This window comes from Triticum aestivum, chromosome 5A (genome assembly GCF_018294505.1).
Source record: "Triticum aestivum cultivar Chinese Spring chromosome 5A, IWGSC CS RefSeq v2.1, whole genome shotgun sequence".
Lineage (NCBI taxonomy): Eukaryota > Viridiplantae > Streptophyta > Magnoliopsida > Poales > Poaceae > Triticum > Triticum aestivum.
The window spans coordinates 472824293-472844815 of record NC_057806.1 but is presented as its reverse complement, the minus strand read 5'-3'; the positions used below and the strand labels follow the sequence as shown (position 1 = coordinate 472844815).

Here is a 20523-nt window from a genome sequence, read left to right as displayed (position 1 = left end):
GTCTTTGCTTTTTAGTTTACCACAATCATCCTTGCTGTGCACACCTTTTGGGAGAGACATACATGAATCGGAATTTATTAGAATACTCTATGTGCTTCACTTATATCTTTTGAGCTAGATAATTTTGCTCTAGTGCTTCACTTATATATTTTAGAGCACGGTGGTGGTTTTATGTTATATAAATTATTGATCTCTCGTGCTTCACTTATATTATTTTGAGAGTCCTTTAGAACATCATGGTAATTTGCTTTGGCTATAAAATTGGTCCTAATATGATAGGCATCCAAGATTGGTATAATAAAAACTTTCATAAAAAGGTGCATTGAATACTATGAGAAGTTTGATACTTGATAGTTGTTTTGAGATATAAAGATGGTGATATTAGAGTTGTGCTACTTGAGTAGTTGTGAATTTGAGAAATACTTGTGTTGTAGATTGCAAGTCCTGTAGCATGCACGTATGGTAACCGTTGTGTAACAAATTTGAAACATGAGGTGTTCTTTGATTGTCTTCCTTATGAGTGGCGGTCGGGGACGAGCGATGGTCTTTTCCTACCAGTCTATCCCCCTAGGAGCATACGCGTAATGCTTGGTTTTTGATGACTTGTAGATTTTTCCAGCAAGTATGTGAGTTCTTTATGACTAATGTTGAGTCCATGGATTATACACACTCTCACCTTTCCATCATTGCTAGCCTCTTCGGTACCGTGCATTGCCCTTTCTCACCTTGAGAGTTGGTGCAAACTTCGTTGGTGCATCCAAACCCCGTGATATGATACACTCTATCACACATAAACCTCCTTATAGCTTCCTCAAAACAGCCACCATACCTACCTATTATGGCATTTCCATAGTCATTCCAAGATATATTGCCATGCAACTTTCCACCGTTTCATTTATGACACGCTTCATCATTGTCATATTGCCTTGCATGATCGTGTAGTTGACATCGTATTTATGGCAAAGCCACCACACATAATTTCTCATACATGTCACTCTTGATTCATTGCCCTTTCCGGTACACCGCCAGAGGCATTCATATAGAGTCATATTATGTTCTAGTATCGAGTTATAATCATTGAGTTGTAAATAAATAGAAGTGTGATGATCATCATTAATAAAGCATTGTCCCAAATAAAAAAAGGTGGAAGGCCAAATAAAAAAAGAAAGGCCAAAAAAAGAAAAAAAGAGAAATAAAAAGGGACAATGCTACTATCCTTTTTTCGCACTTGTGCTTCAAAGTAGCGCCATGATCTTTATGATAGAGAGTCTCTTGTTTTGTCACTTTCATATACTAGTGGGAATAACTTGGCTTGTATATTCCAACAATGGGCTTCCTCAAATGCCCTAGGTCTTCGTGAGAAAGCAAGTTGGATGCACACCCACTTAGTTTCTTTTGTTGAGCTTTCATATATTTATAGCCCTAGTGCATCCGTTGCATGGCAATCCCTACTCCTTACATTGACATTGAATTGATGGGCATCTCCCTAGCCCGTTGATTAGCCGCGGTGAGACTTTCTCCTTTTATGTCTTCTCCACATAACCCCCATCATTATATTCTATTCCACCCATAGTGCTATATCCATGGCTCACACTCATGTATTGCGTGAAAATTGAAAAAAGTTTGAGATTACTAAAGTATGAAACAATTGTTTGGCTTGTCATCGGGGTTGTGCATGATGAGAGCATTCTTGTGTGATGAAAATGGAGCATGACCAAACTATAGATTTTGTAGGGATGAACTTTCTTTGGCCATGTTATTTTGAGAAGACATGATTGCTTAGTTAGTATGCTTGAAGTATTATTACTTTTATGTCAACATTAAACTTTTGTCTTGAATCTTTCGGATCTGAATATTCATGCCACAATAAAGAAAATTACATTGAGAATTATGCTACGTAGCATTCCAAATCAAAAATTCTATTTTTATCATTTACCTACTCGATGACGAGCAGGAATTAAGCTTGGGGATGCTTGATACGTCTCCAATGTATCTATAATTTTTGATTGTTCCATGCTATTATATTATCTATTTTGGATGTTTAATGGGCTTTATTAGACACTTCTATATTATTTTGGGGACTAACCTGCTAACCCAAGGCCCAGTGCAAATTGCTGTTTTTTGTCTATTTCAGTGTTTCGCAAAAAAGGAATATCAAACGAAATAAAACCTTCGGGAGAGTTATTTTTGGAACAGACGTGATCCAGGGGACTTGAAGTAGACGTCAAGAAAGGAGCGAGGAGGCCACGAGGCAGGGAGGCGCACATGCCCCCCTGGGCGCTCCCACCCTCGTGGGCCCCTCGCAGCTCCACCGACCTACTTCTTCCTCCTATATATATCCATATACCCCAAAAACATCCAGGAGCACCACGAAACCCTATTTCCACCGCCGCAACCTTTTGTACCCAAGAGATCCCATTTTGGGGCCTTTTCCGGAGCTCCGCCGAAGGGGGACTCAATCACGGAGGGCTTCTACATCAACACCATAGCCTCTCCGATGATGTGTGAGTAGTTTACCACAGACCTTCGGGTCCATAGTTATTAGCTAGATGACTTCTTCTCTCTCTTTGGATCTCAATACAAAGTTCTCCTCGATCTTCTTGGAGATCTATTCGATGTAATTCTTTTTGCGGTGTGTTTGTCGAGATCCGATGAATTGTGGGTTTATGATCAAGATTATCTATGAACAATATTTGATTCATCTCTGAAATCTTTTATGTATGATTTGTTATATTTGCAAGTCTCTTCGAATTATCAGTTTGGTTTGGCCTGCTAGATTGATCTTTCTTGCAATGGGAGAAGTGCTTAGCTTTGGGTTCAATCTTGCGGTGTCCTTTCCCAGTGACAACAGGGGCAGCAAGGCACGTATTGTATTGTTGCCATCGAGGATAAAAAGATGGGGTTTATATCATATTGCTTGAGTTTATCCCTCTACATCATGTCATCTTGCCTAATGCGTTACTCTGTTCTTATGAACTTAATATTCTAGATGCATGCCGGATAGCGGTCGATGTGTGAAGTAATAGTAGTAGATGCAGAATCGTTTTGGTCTACTTGTCGTGGACGTGATGCCTATATACATGATCATGCCTAGATATTCTCATAATTATGCACTTTTCTATCAATTGCTCGACAGTAATTTGTTTACCCATCGTAATACTTATGCTATCTTGAGAGAAGCCACTAGTGAAACCTATGGCCCCCGGGTCTATTTTCCATCATATAAGTTTCCAATCTATTTTATTTCGCAATCTTTATTTTCCAATCCATATAATAAAAATACCAAAAATATTTATCTTATTATCTCTATCAGATCTCACTCTCGTAAGTGACCATGAAGGGATTGACAACCCCTTTATCGCGTTGGTTGCGAGGTTCTTATTTGTTTGTGTAGGTGCGAGGTGACTTGCGTGTAGTCTCCTACTGAATTGATACCTTGGTTCTCAAAAACTGAGGGAAATACTTATGCTACTTTGCTGCATCACCCTTTCCTCTTTAAGGGAAAACCAACGCAGTGCTCAAGAGGTAGCACGCGCATCCAGCCCGGTAAAACAATGTTTAAGGGAATCATCCCGGGAAAGGAAATCCACTGCACAGGAAGGTTCATGTTGGTCGTGGTATTCGAAACTTCGAATAACAATCGTATCAAATCATTGAGCTTCTACATGGTCCTTTCGAAGTGGATATCAATTGTTGCTTGGCCGAGTAGCATTCCGTGTTACCATCACGTCCAATCTCCTAGCTCGGGATCCCCAACCCCAAGATCCACCGGACTTGGCTCCATCATGGAGCCCTTCTGTCAATACCCTTCCAAACCCCTTCTGGAGGCTAGGGTTCTTGGTTCTGGTGCATGGAGTTGAAGTAGTTGATCAGAGGGTGGCGACGCCGACGAGTGGGCATGCTCATACCAGATGTTGTCTTCGCATCTGGAAGTGCCTGCACAACTGATTTTCTCCCATTTGATTGATGCTTCGTATGGTAGGTTATTATCACGCCAATAAGTGTGATTTTCACCCTTTGTATTGATGTTTCTTTCTTTAATAACTCGAATCTCCTTCTTCATTAGGATCTTGAAAGAATAAGCCAAAAAGAGTGTGCGAATGCAATAAAATCTTGAAAATCCCACGAGTACGACGCAAAACAAGAAGTAAAATGGGATGCCTGATTGGACTCATCAACCGGTCGCGACGTTCGACGAAGCGGTTCCGGTAGTTGATGTTGCATGTTCCAACATCTGGATCGCAACATTTGGTATTGCCGGACTCGCAGTGCCAATCCCAGCAAACCGCCGCTCGCCGTTATTGCACCGCTACCGGTCGCGACATCCTCGGTAGACGGTCCCAGCATCACCGGATGGGTCTTCGTCACAATTGGAAGGTCGCGACATCCTCGTCCAGCGGTCCCAACATCCCCAACACGTGGTTGCGACATGAGATGGGAAGGTGGGAGAGCAACATCGGCCCTCATGCGGAGGTAGAGAGAGGAGGGGGTCAAGCTCAGTGAACGCCTGTCATGGTAGTGCGCGGTCTGCCCCGACAGGAGGTAGGCATGAGATACGTAGTTTGTTGGAGAAGAAGAGAAACAAGAGAGAAGGGATTGCGTTCATGCCAAGAAAACAAGTGAAGGAGAGCAACACCTGAGAGCATAAGGCGGCGCGTGTGAGCCACAAAGCCGCATGTCGCTGCGCGATCTTGCCCCTGATCGGGCGGTTCGTGCGCGATCGGCAAGAGACATAGCCGGTCAGCCGATGCAGAACGTTTACCTTCATCTAGAAGGCTTGGCAAGCGAACATCATTTGATAGCAGATTTAGTTATGAGGAAAGATCAAACGGCGACAGTTTTCAAACGAAAATTACTTTCTCGAGGAAGAAATTACCATGTCGTCTGAAGGAAATGCCACCCCTCGTCACTTCCTCACAACTAAAACTGCCACGAAATCGTTTGCATATGCCACTCTCTTTGGCGAACGTTCACCAGGTAAGAGGGTCTATTTTTTTTCTCTAAAAGGTGGACCCGACCTTATAAAACTCTGCATGATCTGTGTCTGTCTGGTAGAATGATGTAGAAACCGATGAGGCCATGACATACACCAGGGCACCTGGCCGCATTAGCCGTCTAGCCGTCGCCGTCGCCCTCGCCGGCCGCCTAGCTCGCGCCTCCTCCTGCCCCCGCTCGATTGTCCCGATCCGACGGTGCTCGATAGGCAGTAATGAATTGATCTTGGTAGATTGCGTAATCAAGTAGAGAAGACAGGCATCATAGAAGCTGCTGCCAGAACGACCATAACGATAAGGAAAACTCCATTCCCCTCCCCTGTTTTCTTTACTCCCCTCCCCCTGCTTCCTCCCCACTTCCACTCCTCGGTTGGATCTCCGGGTCCGAGATCGAATCCCGGGAATCCCCGATCCTCATAGCCCCGCCATGCGCTCCCGACAACCCCAGCGCGCCCCCCTCCCAGCTCCCTGATCCCATCCGCCTCCCAGGGCCGCCGCCGTTGACGCCAATTGGCGCCGGACGGACGGCATGGACTCCGGCGCCAACAGCGTCGGCTCCGTCGGCGAGTCGCCGCCGCCGCTCTCCCCGCCGGGTCGCCCGGCCGCCAAGGGCCGCGGCCTCCGCCGGTGGCGCCGTATCCCCCGCGAGCACCACGACGACGACGGCGGCTCCCCCGCGGGCCCCGTCGCCGCCTCAGCCGCCGCTGGCGCTGCTAGCGCTGAGGTCGACCTGGCGCAGCTCCATAAGCGCCGTCTCCCCGTCGGCGCCGACGCGCCCAAGGGGAAGCAGGAGGCGGCGGCCGAGGAGGATAGTCCGGTCGCGTCGGTCGAGTCCAGCTTCGTGCCGCCGGAGGCGCCTCCGTCGCCGTCCCCAGCTCCGGCTCTGACTCGTCTGGACCCGGATCTTGGCCTCCTGATCGCGTCCGCCGGCTTCTCGGTGGGCGCCGGCGGCGCCGACTCGGACAACAGCGACGACCGGACCAGCAAGTCCTCCACCGCGCTCCCGCGCCACGACTTCTCGCTCGCCGGCTTCGGCCGCGACCGCGAGAGGGCGCGGTCCCGCGCCCCCGGCGCCGCCGCTCACGCCAAGAACCTCCGTACCGCACGCGCTCGCGGCGCGGGTGCGCGCGCCGTCTCCGCGGCCTCCTCCACGGTGGAACCGGAGAACTCGCGCTCCAGCGTCGAGTCTGACCTCCGCAGCACTGGCGCTGCTCACGCGCGAAAATCAAGCGCTGGCATCAGCAGTAATGGCGTTCACAAGTTTCTCTACACTGATGGCGACCACAGCGACGATGAAGCTCCAAGTGAGCACTTGCGATCTGCAGCTGGAGGTTTCTATAAGGAGAATGGGAGTGCAGTAGGGAGAATGGCAATGGGGAATGGTGATTTGTATGCCCATGATCACGGATTTCATGAAGGGAGCATCGGCAAGGGTGAGAATGGAGGGATCCATTCAGGTCTTGATCCGTACGCCGACTCAATTTCGATGCTTCAGTCAGCACAAGAAGCACTTGAGAATGGTATGATTATATAATCCCCCTTCAGTTTATTCTCTTAAAAAATCCCTTTCGCTTTAGCTTGATGAGCTAACGAGTTTATTCCATTAGATCAAGCAGGTGTTTGTTACTATTTGACATGGAAATTTGCATTTCACATACCCTACTTACCATCTTAGACCTTAGAGGGCGTAGTTCAGAATTTCTACTACTACCGAGTATTTTTGTTCAGCTATTCATTTTGAGATTAAACCGTTTGGTTTCCTAAAACGGCCTACTTTATTAGCTGGAAATAACTGAAAGCTTGATGTATCATAGTGATCAACAATAAATGGGACAAGACATACATCCATGATGTTTGTAGAGGATCCTAGATACTAATTTTGACAAGTTTAATCCACTGTGGCCTCATGCTTCGGTCATACCAAGTGTTGTGGATTCAGTAACACGTCAATTCTGAAGAAAGCGTATCATCTTCAATAGCCATTATTAGGGAAAAGTGGTCATTCTCCTAATCTGTTGCTGCTGCTTCGCTCTCATGTTGGATCTGCAAGATGTGGTTACATCAGTCTCTTTCTCTTCTTGGTACGCCACCACCCCACCCATATGCTTGGCCCCTTTGATGCAGTGACTTCTTGTCCAATGAGGTTCCTAGTTGTGCACAAGTCACCTTTTGGCCATTGCGAAAAAAGAAACCAGTTTTGCATTTCCTGCCTATTGATTTAACTGAAAATCACAGTTGAATTTAATTTGTTAAGCCTTCCCGAGAGGAGAATCTGAATGCTGATTTTTTTTCCGTTTCCCTCATGGAAGCCTGGCGATAGTGAGTCATTTCATTAACAGAGTTGAAATGGAAGAGAAGTTGATGTTTTAGTAACCCATGTTTCATCAACATGTCCAGCTTGTAGTAAGAATTGAGATGGAAGAGAAGAGAAGTTGATCTCTGATAGGAAAAGAACCCGGCGAAGAAGAAATTACTTGTAGTAACGGAGTTGATGAACTTCCAGCGAAATAGCAGACATGATTGCGAGCTAGAAGTTAGGACACATCAATGCTACTTAGCGATGTGAGGGTGTCAGCTGTGGCATGAATACACAACAACGGTGGCGGAAGAGGGAATGGAGGCTACAGTTATAATAATATAATGGCTACAGGGGAGGGCGCGTCTCCACTTTTCAATGAGCTTGCTCCCATGGAAAAATATGGCAAACCTGGTGTAGAATTTGGCTCACATTATGTTGGGAAATCCTGCTAAAACAGTCCTTATTGATATTTTATTCCAGTGTAGGTTTAAGGCGAGGTGTTAACAGTGATAACAATGCTTGTTTAAAAAGGAATGCAGTATGCATGTTCTTCTTTGCTGTTTAACACATCAGACTATCAACATTTAAGTGGTGATTTGATGAGTTGATCAATACATTAGTTCAATGCTCTGGCAATTAATTACTGCCATTGTGGACTTCCCCATTTCATGAGAAAAGATCTCTTGTGTTTTATATCATTATATTCTCTGTGGCAATTTTTTTAATGTATATTTCATATCAGATTAAGTGGTCTGCTTCATCTCCTAGTTTTAAGAAAGAAATTTTGTACTCCGCAGTCCGCAAGCTTATTTCCTAGTAGTTTCAGTAGCAGCCATTATAGCATAAAAAAATGTGTAAAAGCATCTGCTTGCCCTCCATGTTCTGGGAAGTTTCCTTGGTCCATTTCCTATTATAAATTCGTGAGTGCTCTGTTGCCGTATCATTGCAGCTGGACGAAAATGTTTTGTTGAAAACATGAAACCATCTTTTGCTTCGGTCAAAGTGTTTTTTGCAATAACTGTTTGCTTCTGCATATTTCTGCAGAGCTCCAAATGTTTGTGGAAATCGGGAAAGAAAGCAGTGACAATTCCACAGACAATTCCGATGAAAATGAATGGAGCAGTTCACCCAATTGCGAAGATTTTTCAGAAGAAATAAGTGAAAAGTTGAAGCTTCTAGAGTCCAAGCTGGAAGAAGCTTCCCTTCTCATCGATGAGAAGGATTCGAGAATACTTGAACTTGATACACTCAACAAGACAAAACCAGGGGAAACCGCACTATACAATAGCAAGCTACTTTCCCTACAGTCTGAAGTTGATCAACTGCTCATGGAGAAGATGGAGGCCGATATCCAGTGCTTCATCCTGAAAAGAGCTTCAGAAGCTTGGCAGCCCCAGACTGAGGGTCAGGGCGCTCTTCAAGAAGCTCAGAAGACTCTGTCCGAGGATCACAAACAGCTGGAGGTCAAGCTTCGGCACACCGAGAACAGAGCGAGGACGCTAGAGGATTTGGTGGAGAAGCTAGAGTCACAGTGCAAAGAGCTCTCAAACGCTTCAGAGGTCCTGAAGCTGCAGGCCGGAGCGAGTCGAGCTTCACTTTTTTGTTCGGTTCAGTTAGTGCTGCTGTGCATCGCAGTGTGGACATTCGTCGCGCGGTTCTTGCCCTCTCCCCCCGAATTTGTACCTACTTGATGAGGTTAGAAAATTTCTCTGCGGATGAGCCTCTGTGTAAACATTATTGAGAAGTTACTTCCTGTAATCTATTAGGCATTGGTGGCCTTAAAAATTTTCTGTTTGTAACATCAACTCAGATTTTGCTAGTTACCATCACTTTACTGTACTTATTCACAAATCTTGTTGCTGGTTCTCTCTTCGCTGTATCCTGGAAATGTTAATGAATTCCAACATCCAAGTGTACCAGTGCTCGTGCTGTCATCTTCTTCCCTGTTGCTGTTTGAATATGCTGTGCCTGTGCAAGTCATGAAGCAGTTATGCAATTTTTCTGGGGCATACGTACTGAACATTACTGTCTCGTGGAGAATATAACTGTCTCATGATTCAGTTGACAGCTAAAGTCTACGTTTGGTAACCGGTAAGTAATCGTATTGATGATAGTACTGATTCAGTTGGCAGCTAAAGTCCACGTCCTGTAAGTAATCATATTGATGATATAAGATGGATGGTAAATCAGGGTGCTTGCGAACAAAAAATGTGTGTCCCCGTTGCGACGCATGTCAATTGCATGTAAGAAATAGGAGTATAACTACAGATGTTGAGATTGGCTTCTCTACCGTGCATGAATTCATTGTCTCGATGATGTGTCTAGCATCATTGGTGGACGTGTGGGGTTGTGTCTTCGGCGGATCTGTTCTTAATGAATTTGCTCGGATCTGGTCGTTCGTCTACATTCATGTGTTTTTAGGTTGAATTCTTCTGATCTATACTATTTTTCATTGGCGGCGGTTGCTGGTCTGATGCGCTGGTTCTATAGGGACTTAGCAAAACGATTTTTCAACCGTCTACTACAATAAATTTTGTCAGGCTCCGGCGAGGGAGGTGCATTGATGGCGGCGCGCCTTCAACTTGCTTCTTTGCTTGTAGTCGTTGCTAGGTGGTCTGCGGAATTAGATGTAATTTTTGTTATTTCTGATATTCGTTGTACTGCCATGATTGAAGATGAGTTAACCGAAAGTTTTTTCAAAAAAAAATCTCGTTTCAAATGTTTTCTTCTATTTTTTTTCTTGTTTCACTGTCCGTGCGCTTTGAAGCAAGACAGATTCTAAAAGGTCAAAAGATAAAAGTAGCACTGATCTCAAAGCAACCACAGACGGTGGATCTACGCACATGATATCCCGTGCACACTAAAATTGCTTTTCTACTATGGGGAAAAGAGAGATAAAATCATTCATGTGGCACTGAGTACACACACGCGGTTGCACTACCTGTCCAGATTAATCAATCTTTCACCACCTCACACACATACAAACATGATAGTACACCATCAGCGTATAATATAGAACTAGTGAAAACACGGCAGATTACAACAGCAAGCCGCTCCGGCCGGCACGCAGGCGGGCAGGCAGGGGAGACGTGGGACGGATCAGCCGAAGAAGGGTGGGTCGTATCCGTTGCTGGTGGTGGCGAGGATGTAGTAGGCGACGATGTGGCCGATGGAGCCCCAGGCGAGGACGTCGACGAGGTTGAAGCCGACGGGGTCGTTGGACTTGAGGATGCCGGCGAACTCCTTGGCGCGCTCGTCGCCGGCCTCGAAGTGGGTCTTGCCGTTCTGCTCGGGGACCTGCTTCGCCACGTTCTCCCGCTGGAAGTTGAAGAAGACGAAGCGGCCCATCACCAGCGACAGCCCCGTGCTGAGGCTGATCACCACCGACGGCTCCAGCGCCGCCCGCGCCGCCACGGACCGCCTCGCCGCCGACGACGAGGCCCCCCGGAACGAGACGGCCGCGCGCGGGGACGGCGCCAGGCGGAGCCCGGCCACGGTGGGCGGGGACAGCACGGCGGCGGTCGAGGCGGCCATGGTCCTCCTCCTTCGCTGGAGCTGTGTGGGTGCTCAAGCTCAAGGACCAACGCGCGGCGAGTTCTTGATCTCGGTAGGCGCTACGTACTACGTGGTGTTTGGTGTTGTGGGTATATAGGGGGGTGGTGACGTGGGGGATATGGTGGGGGCGCGGGAATGCGAGGTTAGTGGAGGAGGGGAGCGGGATTTCGCGGTGTGCTCATGGCGTGTGGCCATTGGAGGGTGCTGGATAAGGTATCTGAGCCATACCCTTTTTTTTCTGCACTTCTCTTCTCACGGCAAGTCAGCACTGTGACGCGTCGCTTGTGTGCCCCTCGAGAGTTACATGGATGGATGGCCAACTGGCCAGCAGGCCAAGAGTAGGTGAAGAGGTGGCTGTGCCGGGTGCCTCGTATGAACATCGCAGTTCAGATTTTTTAAATTTCGCGTTTGCTAATCCTAGGACAACTGAAAAAGAAAAACAGTTCAGTCGTCCAAGCAGGAGACGGGGATGACGGCCGTCCTTGGCCTAGCTACTCCCTTTGTTTCTAAATATAAGTTTTTTTAGACATTTCAAATGGAGTATAACATATAGATGTATGTAGACATATTTTAGAGTGTAGATTCACTCATTTTACTTCATATGTAGTCACTTGTTGGAATCTTTAAAAAGGCTTACATTTGGGAATGGAGGGAGTGGTTGTGAAAATTCCATATCAATCAAATAAATCACAATGAATATGAATATGGTATCACTCATCGCACATATTTGTTACTTTAAAATTGAAGAGTGCATAACATACCAATCGGTTGAAATTATAAAATCACTCGTTTACATATTATAAATAAAGTAGTACCAGATAAACTTCATATTTCATATCCAACTTCTCATCTTTCTAAAAACATAGAAGAAAATAACAAGTTAGGTTGGCAAGTTTAAAATAGAAGTGACATCATGTGAAAGAATAATGTAAAGTCACTCACATTCCGAATCGTGCCTTTTTGATTTTTCATTGCCTTAAAAAGGTCAAGCACAACATCATTACTAATGGGAGAAAACATCTCTTTCTCCACATAGCAAACTAGACAATCACTCATGAACTGATCACTAGCAACTTTTTCTTGACAACATTCATAGCCGAAAGCATCTCTCCGTGGATGTTTTGGTAACTGGGAATAGCAATACTAGCTTTAGAAGATGATTGACCAAAGGAAAAGTAACATGTTTATTTAGCAAGATCGGCAATCCCATCCAAATTAGCAAACCTTTCATCCGCTCACACATTATCAATGTGTAGTTCAGGACCAAGATCATCCATTTTTTCGAATCAAAATCATCTGGATAAAACTCGGCTAGCTTCACCAAGCTATCCAAGTTAAAAGCGACAAATCCATCTTTTGGGTTGATAAAGCCATGTGGGCAAGTAATGCGGAACTTACCTCATTGAAACGGTCATCAAACTCTTGAAGTTGCCAGTCAATAACGGAATTAAGACACTCTACTCGGTAATGTTGGAGGTTTGTCTTATTAGTTTTTGTCTTGGTTTGTGTCGATTGATATATTGCTCCTGCATATTCGCGTTCTCAATGTGATGTTCTTCACAAAATGAACATGCCTTTTTGTATCAGTGAGTCCCATCCATTCCCCCTTAGTTCTTGTAGCTCATTCCTTGTTGACTTCACACATAACATGGAATTAAGGATGTCTTGATCATTCTTTTGCAAGGAACGTGACAAAGTATTTGCATTTCCTAATATATCCAGCATCATGTGCAAATAAAACACAAAATCAAAGGTCTCGAAATATGCTACAAGACCACGTGCACGGCTTTTCTTTTCATTTTTCCTTCTTCATCCACATATTTTAGAACATACATGGTTGCAGGGAACAACGTCACTAGACTTGAGAGAGTTCTGTAGTGTGAGCCCTGAAGGAAATATGCCCTAGAGGTAATAATAAAGTTGTTATTTTATATTTACTTATATCATGATAAATGTTTATTATCCATGCTAGAATTGTACTTGATACATGTGTGGATACATAGACAAAACATTGTGTCCCTAGTAAGCCTCTACTAGACTAGCTCGTCAATCAAAGATGGTTAAGTTTCCTAACCATAGACATATGTTGTCATTTGATGAACGGGGTCACATCATTAGAAGAATGATGTGATGGACAAGACCCATCCGTTAGCTTAGCATGTTGATCGTTCAGTTTTATTGCTATTGCTTTCTTCATGTCAAATACATATTCCTTCGACTATGAGATTATGCAACTCCCCGATACCGGAGGAATACCTTGTGTGCTATCAAACGTCACAACGTAACTGGGTGATTATAAAGATTCTCTACAGGTATATTCGAAGGTGTTTGTTGGGTTGGCATAGATCGAGATTAGGATTTGTCACTCTGAGTATCGGAGAGGTATCTCTAGGCCCTCTCGGTAATGTACATCATAAGAAGCCTTGCCAGCAAAGTGCCTAATGAGTTAGTTGTGGGATGATGTATTACGGAACAGGTAAAGAGACTTTCTGGTAACGAGATTGAACTAGGTATGAAGATACCGACGACCAAATCTCGGGCAAGTAACATACCGATGACAAAGGGAATAACGTATGTTGTCATTACGATTCTACCGATAAAGATCTTTGTAGAATATGTAGGAGCCAATATGAGCATCCAGGTTCCGCTATTGGTTATTGACCGGAGAAGTGTCTCGGTCATGTCTACATAGTTCTCGAACCCGTAGGGTCCGCACGCTTAACGTTCGATGACGATTTTGTATTATATGAGTTATGTAATTTGGTGACCGAATGTTGTTCGAAGTCCTGGATGAGATCACAAACATGATGAGGAGTCTCGAAATGGCCGAGAGGTAAAGATTCATATATAGGATGGTAGTATTCGGACACCGGAAGTGTTCTGGGGGTACTAGGTACGTATCGGGTCACCGGAAGGGATTTCGGTAACCCCCGGCAAACTATATGGGCCTAATGGGCCAAGAGAGGGACAGACCAGCCCCTAAGGGGCTGGTGCGCCTCCCTCATATGGGCTGGCCAAATTGGAGTATAAAAGGGGAAGGAGGAAAGGAAAAGGGGAATAGAATTCCCCCTCCCCCTCTTGCCTTCCTACTCCGAATAGGAATAGGAAAGGTGGGAGGCCGAATTGAGAGGACCCCAAGTAGGATTCCTCCTACTTGGGGTGCCCCCTTGGATGCCTCTCCTCCCCTCCAACCTATATATATGAAGGGGGGCACCGCTAGAACACACAACAAACATTGTTAGCCGTGTGCGGCGCCCCCCTCCATAGTTTACGCCTCCGGTCATATTCACATAGTGCTTAGACTAAGCCCTGCGCGGATCACTTCACCATCACCGTCACCACGCCGTCATGCTGACGGAACTCTCCCTTGATACTTTGCTGGATTAAGAGTTTGAGGGACGTCATTGAGCTGAACGTGTGCAGAACTCAGAGGTGCCGTACGTTCGGTGCTTGATCGGTCGAAACGAGAAGAAGTTCGACTACATCAATCGCGTTGTCGAACGCTTCCGCTTTCGGTCTACGAGGGTACATGGACACACTCTCCCCCTCTCGTTGCTATGCATCTCCTAGATAGATCTTGCGTGATCGTAGGAATTTTTTTGAAATTGCATGCTACGTTCCCCAACAAGCCCCAACATGTGTCACCAGCTCTCTGAAGAGTTTGATCTTGATTTAACCCTCTGCCAGTGCTAATTTGCCCACTACCTATGGCTTTTATTACATCCTCTTGATGTTTCTATCTAATCATGTCCTTTCTTTTGCAAGAAGCTCCAACTGCATTAAATAAAATGGAGATCATGTAGAAAAAATCTGCAATATCTTCATGCTTCTTTGGTACTGCTACAATAACAAAGTGGAGTTGGTGAGAAAAACAATGCACATAATAGGCTGACTTATTCTGTTGCAAAATCTTTGCTCTCAAGCCATTGAACTCGCCGTGCATATTGCTAGCCCCGTCATAACATTGTCATCTGACTTGTTTTATGCTTAAACCAATATCGGTGAATAATTTTTGAAGTGCGGCATGAAGACATATTGCCGATGTTTCTTGCACATGTACAACTCCAACTAACCATTCAATGATAAATCCATGCTTGCTAAGATATCTCAAACCAACTGTCATTTCCTCTTTGTCAGACACATCAACAGCCTCAGCAATCAACAAGCTGAACACATCAGCTCCAGTTTCTTAAACAATAGAATTCAAAGTTATCTATGCACAAATATAAGGGGATCATTAGAAATTAGTGTAACTTGTGAGACAACAAAAATGGTAGGAAATATAATTTAATGACGATGTTACCTTGGCAAAATAGTTGGCAATTTCCTTCTAAATATCTCCACATACCCGCTTGCAATTTTGTGGAGCATTCTCAAGAACTACCTTCCGTATATCATCATTCTAATTTGCCAAAGTCTTTACCAACTCTCAAAATTTCCTCTTGTTTTTTGACTCTTCTGATTCGTCATGGCCTCGGAAAGCTAAGCCTTGATGCAACAAGTATCTAACTGAATCAATTGAAGCATTAAGACGAAATCAATTTTTCTTTTTTGTAAGATTAGTTTGCTTATCGAGGCAACCTGAATTGATTGATCTTGATTCATCAAAGCATCACATCGTTTTACTGCTACATTATGAAAGCTATTAACATTATCTTTACCCTCATGGGTACCTTATCCAACCTACTTTTCTTGTTCCAACCATTTCAACCATTAATTCCAAATGAATCACTCCCAGCTTGTCCCTCATTGTTATCTCTGAAAATATAGCAACACAAACAAAAGGCCTTATGCACCTTATCACTATACTCAAGCCAACGACCATAATCTTTAAACTATTCTGGATTAAACCTTCATGGAGTATCTCCAATGTCCCTATGTGGATAAACAAAAGTAGACGGCGGCCTGTAAGGTCCCCTCATTAAATATCATTGCCTAATCTCATCTTGCTTCTTAGGGTTTCTTGTGAACTCTGAAATTCTCTTCCGATCAGCTGTATCATAGGGAACCTCATCTAAATTAATCTCTTTCTGGATAGAAGGCTTCGGGAGACTATTGGAAGCAACATTTGTGCTCTTTGCTTACATCTAATGGGTGACCTTGATGTCCCCGCATCATTATTAGGATTAGGTTATCGACTTCTCTTCTTTGAAAAATATCTTTCCATAGCCTACATAAATCAAAGTCCAGGAGAAAAGGAATTAGAAAATTAGGGAAGAAAGTTTCCCATACCAGGCTATTAGATTTAGATTGGGTAGAACATACGGAGGAAAGAGATGTGGCGGTGATCTTGTTGCCTCAAATTAAATTACAGTTGATTGCCACTATGGCACTATCGATTCTGTCAGGCGTCAGCGTCTTAGGAGGTGAGGACCGGAGTGACGGGCTAGGGCTAACAGCAAACTGGTCAAGACGGGAGAGAGAGAGAGAGAGGCGAGGCAAGTTGGAAAATTGACGAGGCGTGCGGCTGTCATCCGTGTATTCATCTTACATGTATTGATCTCTTTTTTTAGACAATTCACTGAAGCTTTATTAATTCATCACAATGTTTACAGGGATGGAAGGAAGATTCGCCGGATGACCTAACCAGACATGGCGGCCACCTACAAGGGTAAGAGCATGCTTCGCTAAATTGTGAGCCTCAAAATTTGAGCTCCTACGTTTCATGAACTATTTTACAAGAAGTAAAGGAAACAAAATGGATAATGATCTCCCAAATTACTGCTTCATAACTTGTCGAATTATGTACATGTATTGATCTAGTAACGAACAGACCTGACAGTGGGCTTTTGGGCCTCTTATTTATCTATGCATGTGGCGTTAGCAGCGCTTGATGGGGTCAAGCCTGATTTTTTATTGGGGCCAGGCCTAATATGTGGTATATAACATGCACGTACATGGCAAATTTCATTGGGTTCATCTAAACCCAATGATACAACGTTGGCTCCGCCCCGAGGGGGGCTAGGAGGTTAGAGGTCAGCCAAACTAGGTGGAGGTGTCGACTCGGGTAGGGAGGTGTGCCCGACCAGCGAGGGAGCGATGCCGACCACGTGGACGACAATTAGGCCGACATTAGCATGCAACAGAGGGGTGGCATGTCATCGACGCCATGAAGAGGAGAATATGTACACAAAAGAAGGAGGATGAGGAAGGAGGAAAGAGAGTGAATTGGGAAAAAATTAGGCAATTGTGGCAAATCTCCTCCCTTTAAATTTAGGAATTTGTGGCCATGTGAAGGCTAATGTTTTTTGTGTGTTTATCGGTATTTACTATTTGATGGCGGGCTTAGCCATCTGAGTCACTTGTGGTTCATGATGCTTTCTTTTGACTTCACTCAAATGAGCATTGTCGTCCTAGAGGGGATGCTTGGGAAATGTGTCACATCTCTGTTCCTATCAATGAGTACGGCTCGAGTTTCATTGAGTGGAATGAGTTCCAAGCTAGGTTAGCTGTTGGGGTGGAGTTAGTCTTCTCTCCATCTCGTAGGGTTGTCACAGCGTAGGAGGACCCAGCTTCCAAGAAGGGCAACTTGATTGGGCTAGTGGAGGGGCGGCTAAAAGTGTATCTAATCTTGTTGGTGGATTTTGGCAATTAATATCAACATATTTGAGATGTTAATGCTTTAACTAGCTTATCTCAGGAAAGTTTCCGTAGGTTGCAACAAAGGAGATTAAAAGAGACCTCCCCCTTCTCATGAAGACTAGTGCTCACCAAGCCAAGGACCTACCTTCTTCGTTTTAGCGATCGAAGATTGAGTCCATCAAAAGGAAAATGAGGTTGCTAAGCTGAGTTTATTTCTCTTCACGCTTAAAGATCAAACCCCAATTCTCTCTTTCATATCTCCATTATATCTACATATACTTCAACACTTCAAAGCTTCAAATTCTTCCAATCGAAACTGCCGAGTTGTTCATCCACCGTAACTTGGGTTCGTGTAACAACTCCATGCCTTGTATTGTTGTTTATGCATTATTGCTTTACTCTTTTATTTTACTAGGATCCATATATTTATACCAAGTTGTATCATCCATACTAATTCGTTTATTGTTTCTCATATCAGGTGGTTGAAACATGCTAGGTGGCAGCAACAACAAGGGCCTTGGCAAGATGGTGCATAAAATCATGTTTGTTCTATACGATACTACTCAACTAGTTGTTCCTCCATTACTTGGCACGGCTGCAAAGAAGGGAAAACTGACGGTGACAGCGTTGCGCTATGCTACTACCACCAAGAGGACCAAACGGTTGGCGGCTACAGAACCATCCACATAGAAAATAAGTGGAGAAACGAGCAAGAGGGTTGTAAAGGCCGGGGAGGCCGCTTGCTAAGTTCCGTCCTACACCTTCCGCTCCAGTGGGTGTGAGCCCGCTGAGGAGGAGGAGGAGGATGCGCGATGATTGGAGGAGGTGAAGGATATGGAGGAGAAGAACAGAGAGGATGTAGAGAAAGATATGGAGGAGGGGGATGGGCGGCAACTGATTGTTTGTTAGGCTCGCGGGGTGGGGATGTGCCCTCACAAGTGGCGACTGATTAGGACCATGAGGTTGAGGTGGCCGGGCATGGGGGTTCGTGTGCCACCACTATGATGGCAAAAGTGTGGTTGTGTAGGCCTTCAAGGTTGTCCCGACGACCTTATGCGCATAAACACATGGTGCTTAAACTAGTTGGAGACAAGTGGTTCGCTCGACTCTTAGAAATTACTAGATTTGCACCTAGTATATTTCATCACATACAAAACAACATGGATTTCCATTATGCAGGAGCTTCACACATGCTGGTGACACGCCTCCACCACACTTGTCGGACGATGATACGTCCATTTTGCATCATGCTTTTATATCGATATTTATTGCATTATGGGCTGTAATTACACATTATGTCACAATACTTATGCCTATTCTCTCTTATTTTACAAGGTTTACATAAAGAGGGAGAATGCCGGCAGCTGGGATTCTGGGCTGGTGTTATGGCATATCTCTCTCAAGGTAGTTTTGGTGATTGATGACAACATGTTTGCGGACTAATCTTGTGCTTTGAATATTTCACAGATTCTCCCCTGGCACGAGACATTTTCTTCCCCTCGGAGTATATTTCAAGATGGTGTAGCTCTTTCGTTTCTTTCTCGGTGGACTAGTTGCGTAGAGGGCACCGTACTATCAAGAGGGGGTCCGCTGGGGTATTGCATGGGTGGAATCAACACATACACATCAGCTTCTCACCCTCCGAGCTTTTCCATTCCATTGTAGAGATCTCTCCTCTCTTCCTTGTCCTGTCTGGGTCCAAGCGGTAGTACCGCGCAACCCAGCGGTAGTACCGCTGAGGAGCCACAAGCGGCAGTACCGCTCCACAGCGGTAGTACCGCCCGTGGCTCCACAGCAGTAGTACCGCTGGGGTGCCTGGCACCTCCGCCTCGTCCTCAGCCTCTTTGGAGAGATTCTCTCTCTCTCTCTCTTCTGTGCCCCAGCGGTAGTACCGCACTACCAGCGGTAGTACGGCCGAAGGGTCACAAGTGGCAGTACCGCTCCACGGCGGTAGTACCGCCCGTGACCCCGCTGCCGTAGTACCGCTGGGCTGTGTGGCTCCTACTGCCTCGACTCGAGGGGTCTTTTTCTTGTGTCAGGTTTTGCGGCACTAGTTGCGGTTGTAGAGGCGGTAGTACCGTTCCAGGAGCGGTAGTACCGCCCCTACCACCGCGGTAGTACCGCGTTGGGTCCTATTCCCTACTAGTCTCCTCTGCGCGGCAGTGCCACTGGCTGGCGTGGCAGTACCGCTGACTTGGCGGTAGTACCGCCCCCTCTCAGCAGTAGTACCGCCCTGTGCGGGGCTGGTTGGTGAGGGGCAATGGTTGGATTGTTGCCCCCACTATAAAAGGGAGTCCCCTTCTTCTCTTTGACCTACCTCTTCCTCCCCCAAGCTCCATTTATTGCTCAAGCTCCATTAAATGCTCCAAGCTCCATTTTCGCCCGATCTATCTCTCTAGCCAATCAAACTTGTTGATTTGCTCGAGAGTGGTTGAGAAGGCCCCGATCTACACTTCCACCAAGGGATTTTCGATTCCCCCACTCATCCCTAGCGGATCTTGTTACTCTTGGGTGTTTGAGCACCCTAGACGGTTGAGGTCACCACGGAGCCATAGTCCATTGTGGTGAAGCTTCATGGTTTTGTTGGGAGCCTCCGATTAAGTTGTGGAGATTGCCCCAACCTTGTTTGTAAAGGTTCGGTCGCCGCCTTCAAGGGCACCAATAGTGGAATCACGGCATCTCGCATTGTGCGAGGGCGTGAGGAGAATATGGTGGCCCTAGTGGCTTCTTGGGGAGCATTGTGCCTCCACACCGCTCCAACGGAGACGTACTTCCCCTCAAAGGGAAGGAACTTCGGTAACACATCCTCGTCTTCACCGGATCCACTCTTGGTTATCTCTTACCTTTACTTGTGCAAGCTCTTTAGTGTTACTTCTCTTGCTTGCTAGCTTGCTTGTTGGTTTTGCATCATATAGGTTGCTCACCTAGTTGCACATCTAGACAACCTACTTTGATGCAAAGTTTAATTTGATAAAGAAAAGTTAAAAATTGGTAGTTGCCTATTCACCCTCCTCTAGTCAACCATATCGATCCTTTCAATTGGTATCAGAGCTCGTCTCTTTATTAAGGACTTTACCGTCCAAAGAGTATGGT

General features: G+C 45.4%; 2 protein-coding genes across 2 annotated transcripts; one reads left to right on the top strand and one right to left on the bottom strand.

The window, feature by feature from the left end:
- The first annotated feature begins 5076 nt into the window (after positions 1–5076).
- Positions 5077–9144, top strand: LOC123104111 (WPP domain-interacting protein 2). Its single transcript, XM_044525844.1, has 2 exons — positions 5077–6514; positions 8338–9144. The coding sequence occupies exons 1-2, from the start codon at positions 5524–5526 to the stop codon at positions 8982–8984; spliced, it is 1638 nt and encodes a 545-aa protein (XP_044381779.1). The 5' UTR covers positions 5077–5523; the 3' UTR covers positions 8985–9144.
- Positions 9145–10235: 1091 nt separating this feature from the next.
- Positions 10236–10930, bottom strand: LOC123104110 (photosystem I reaction center subunit V, chloroplastic). The gene has a single exon (XM_044525843.1). The coding sequence runs from the start codon at positions 10825–10827 to the stop codon at positions 10393–10395; it is 435 nt and encodes a 144-aa protein (XP_044381778.1). The 5' UTR covers positions 10828–10930; the 3' UTR covers positions 10236–10392.
- Positions 10931–20523: the final 9593 nt, after the last annotated feature.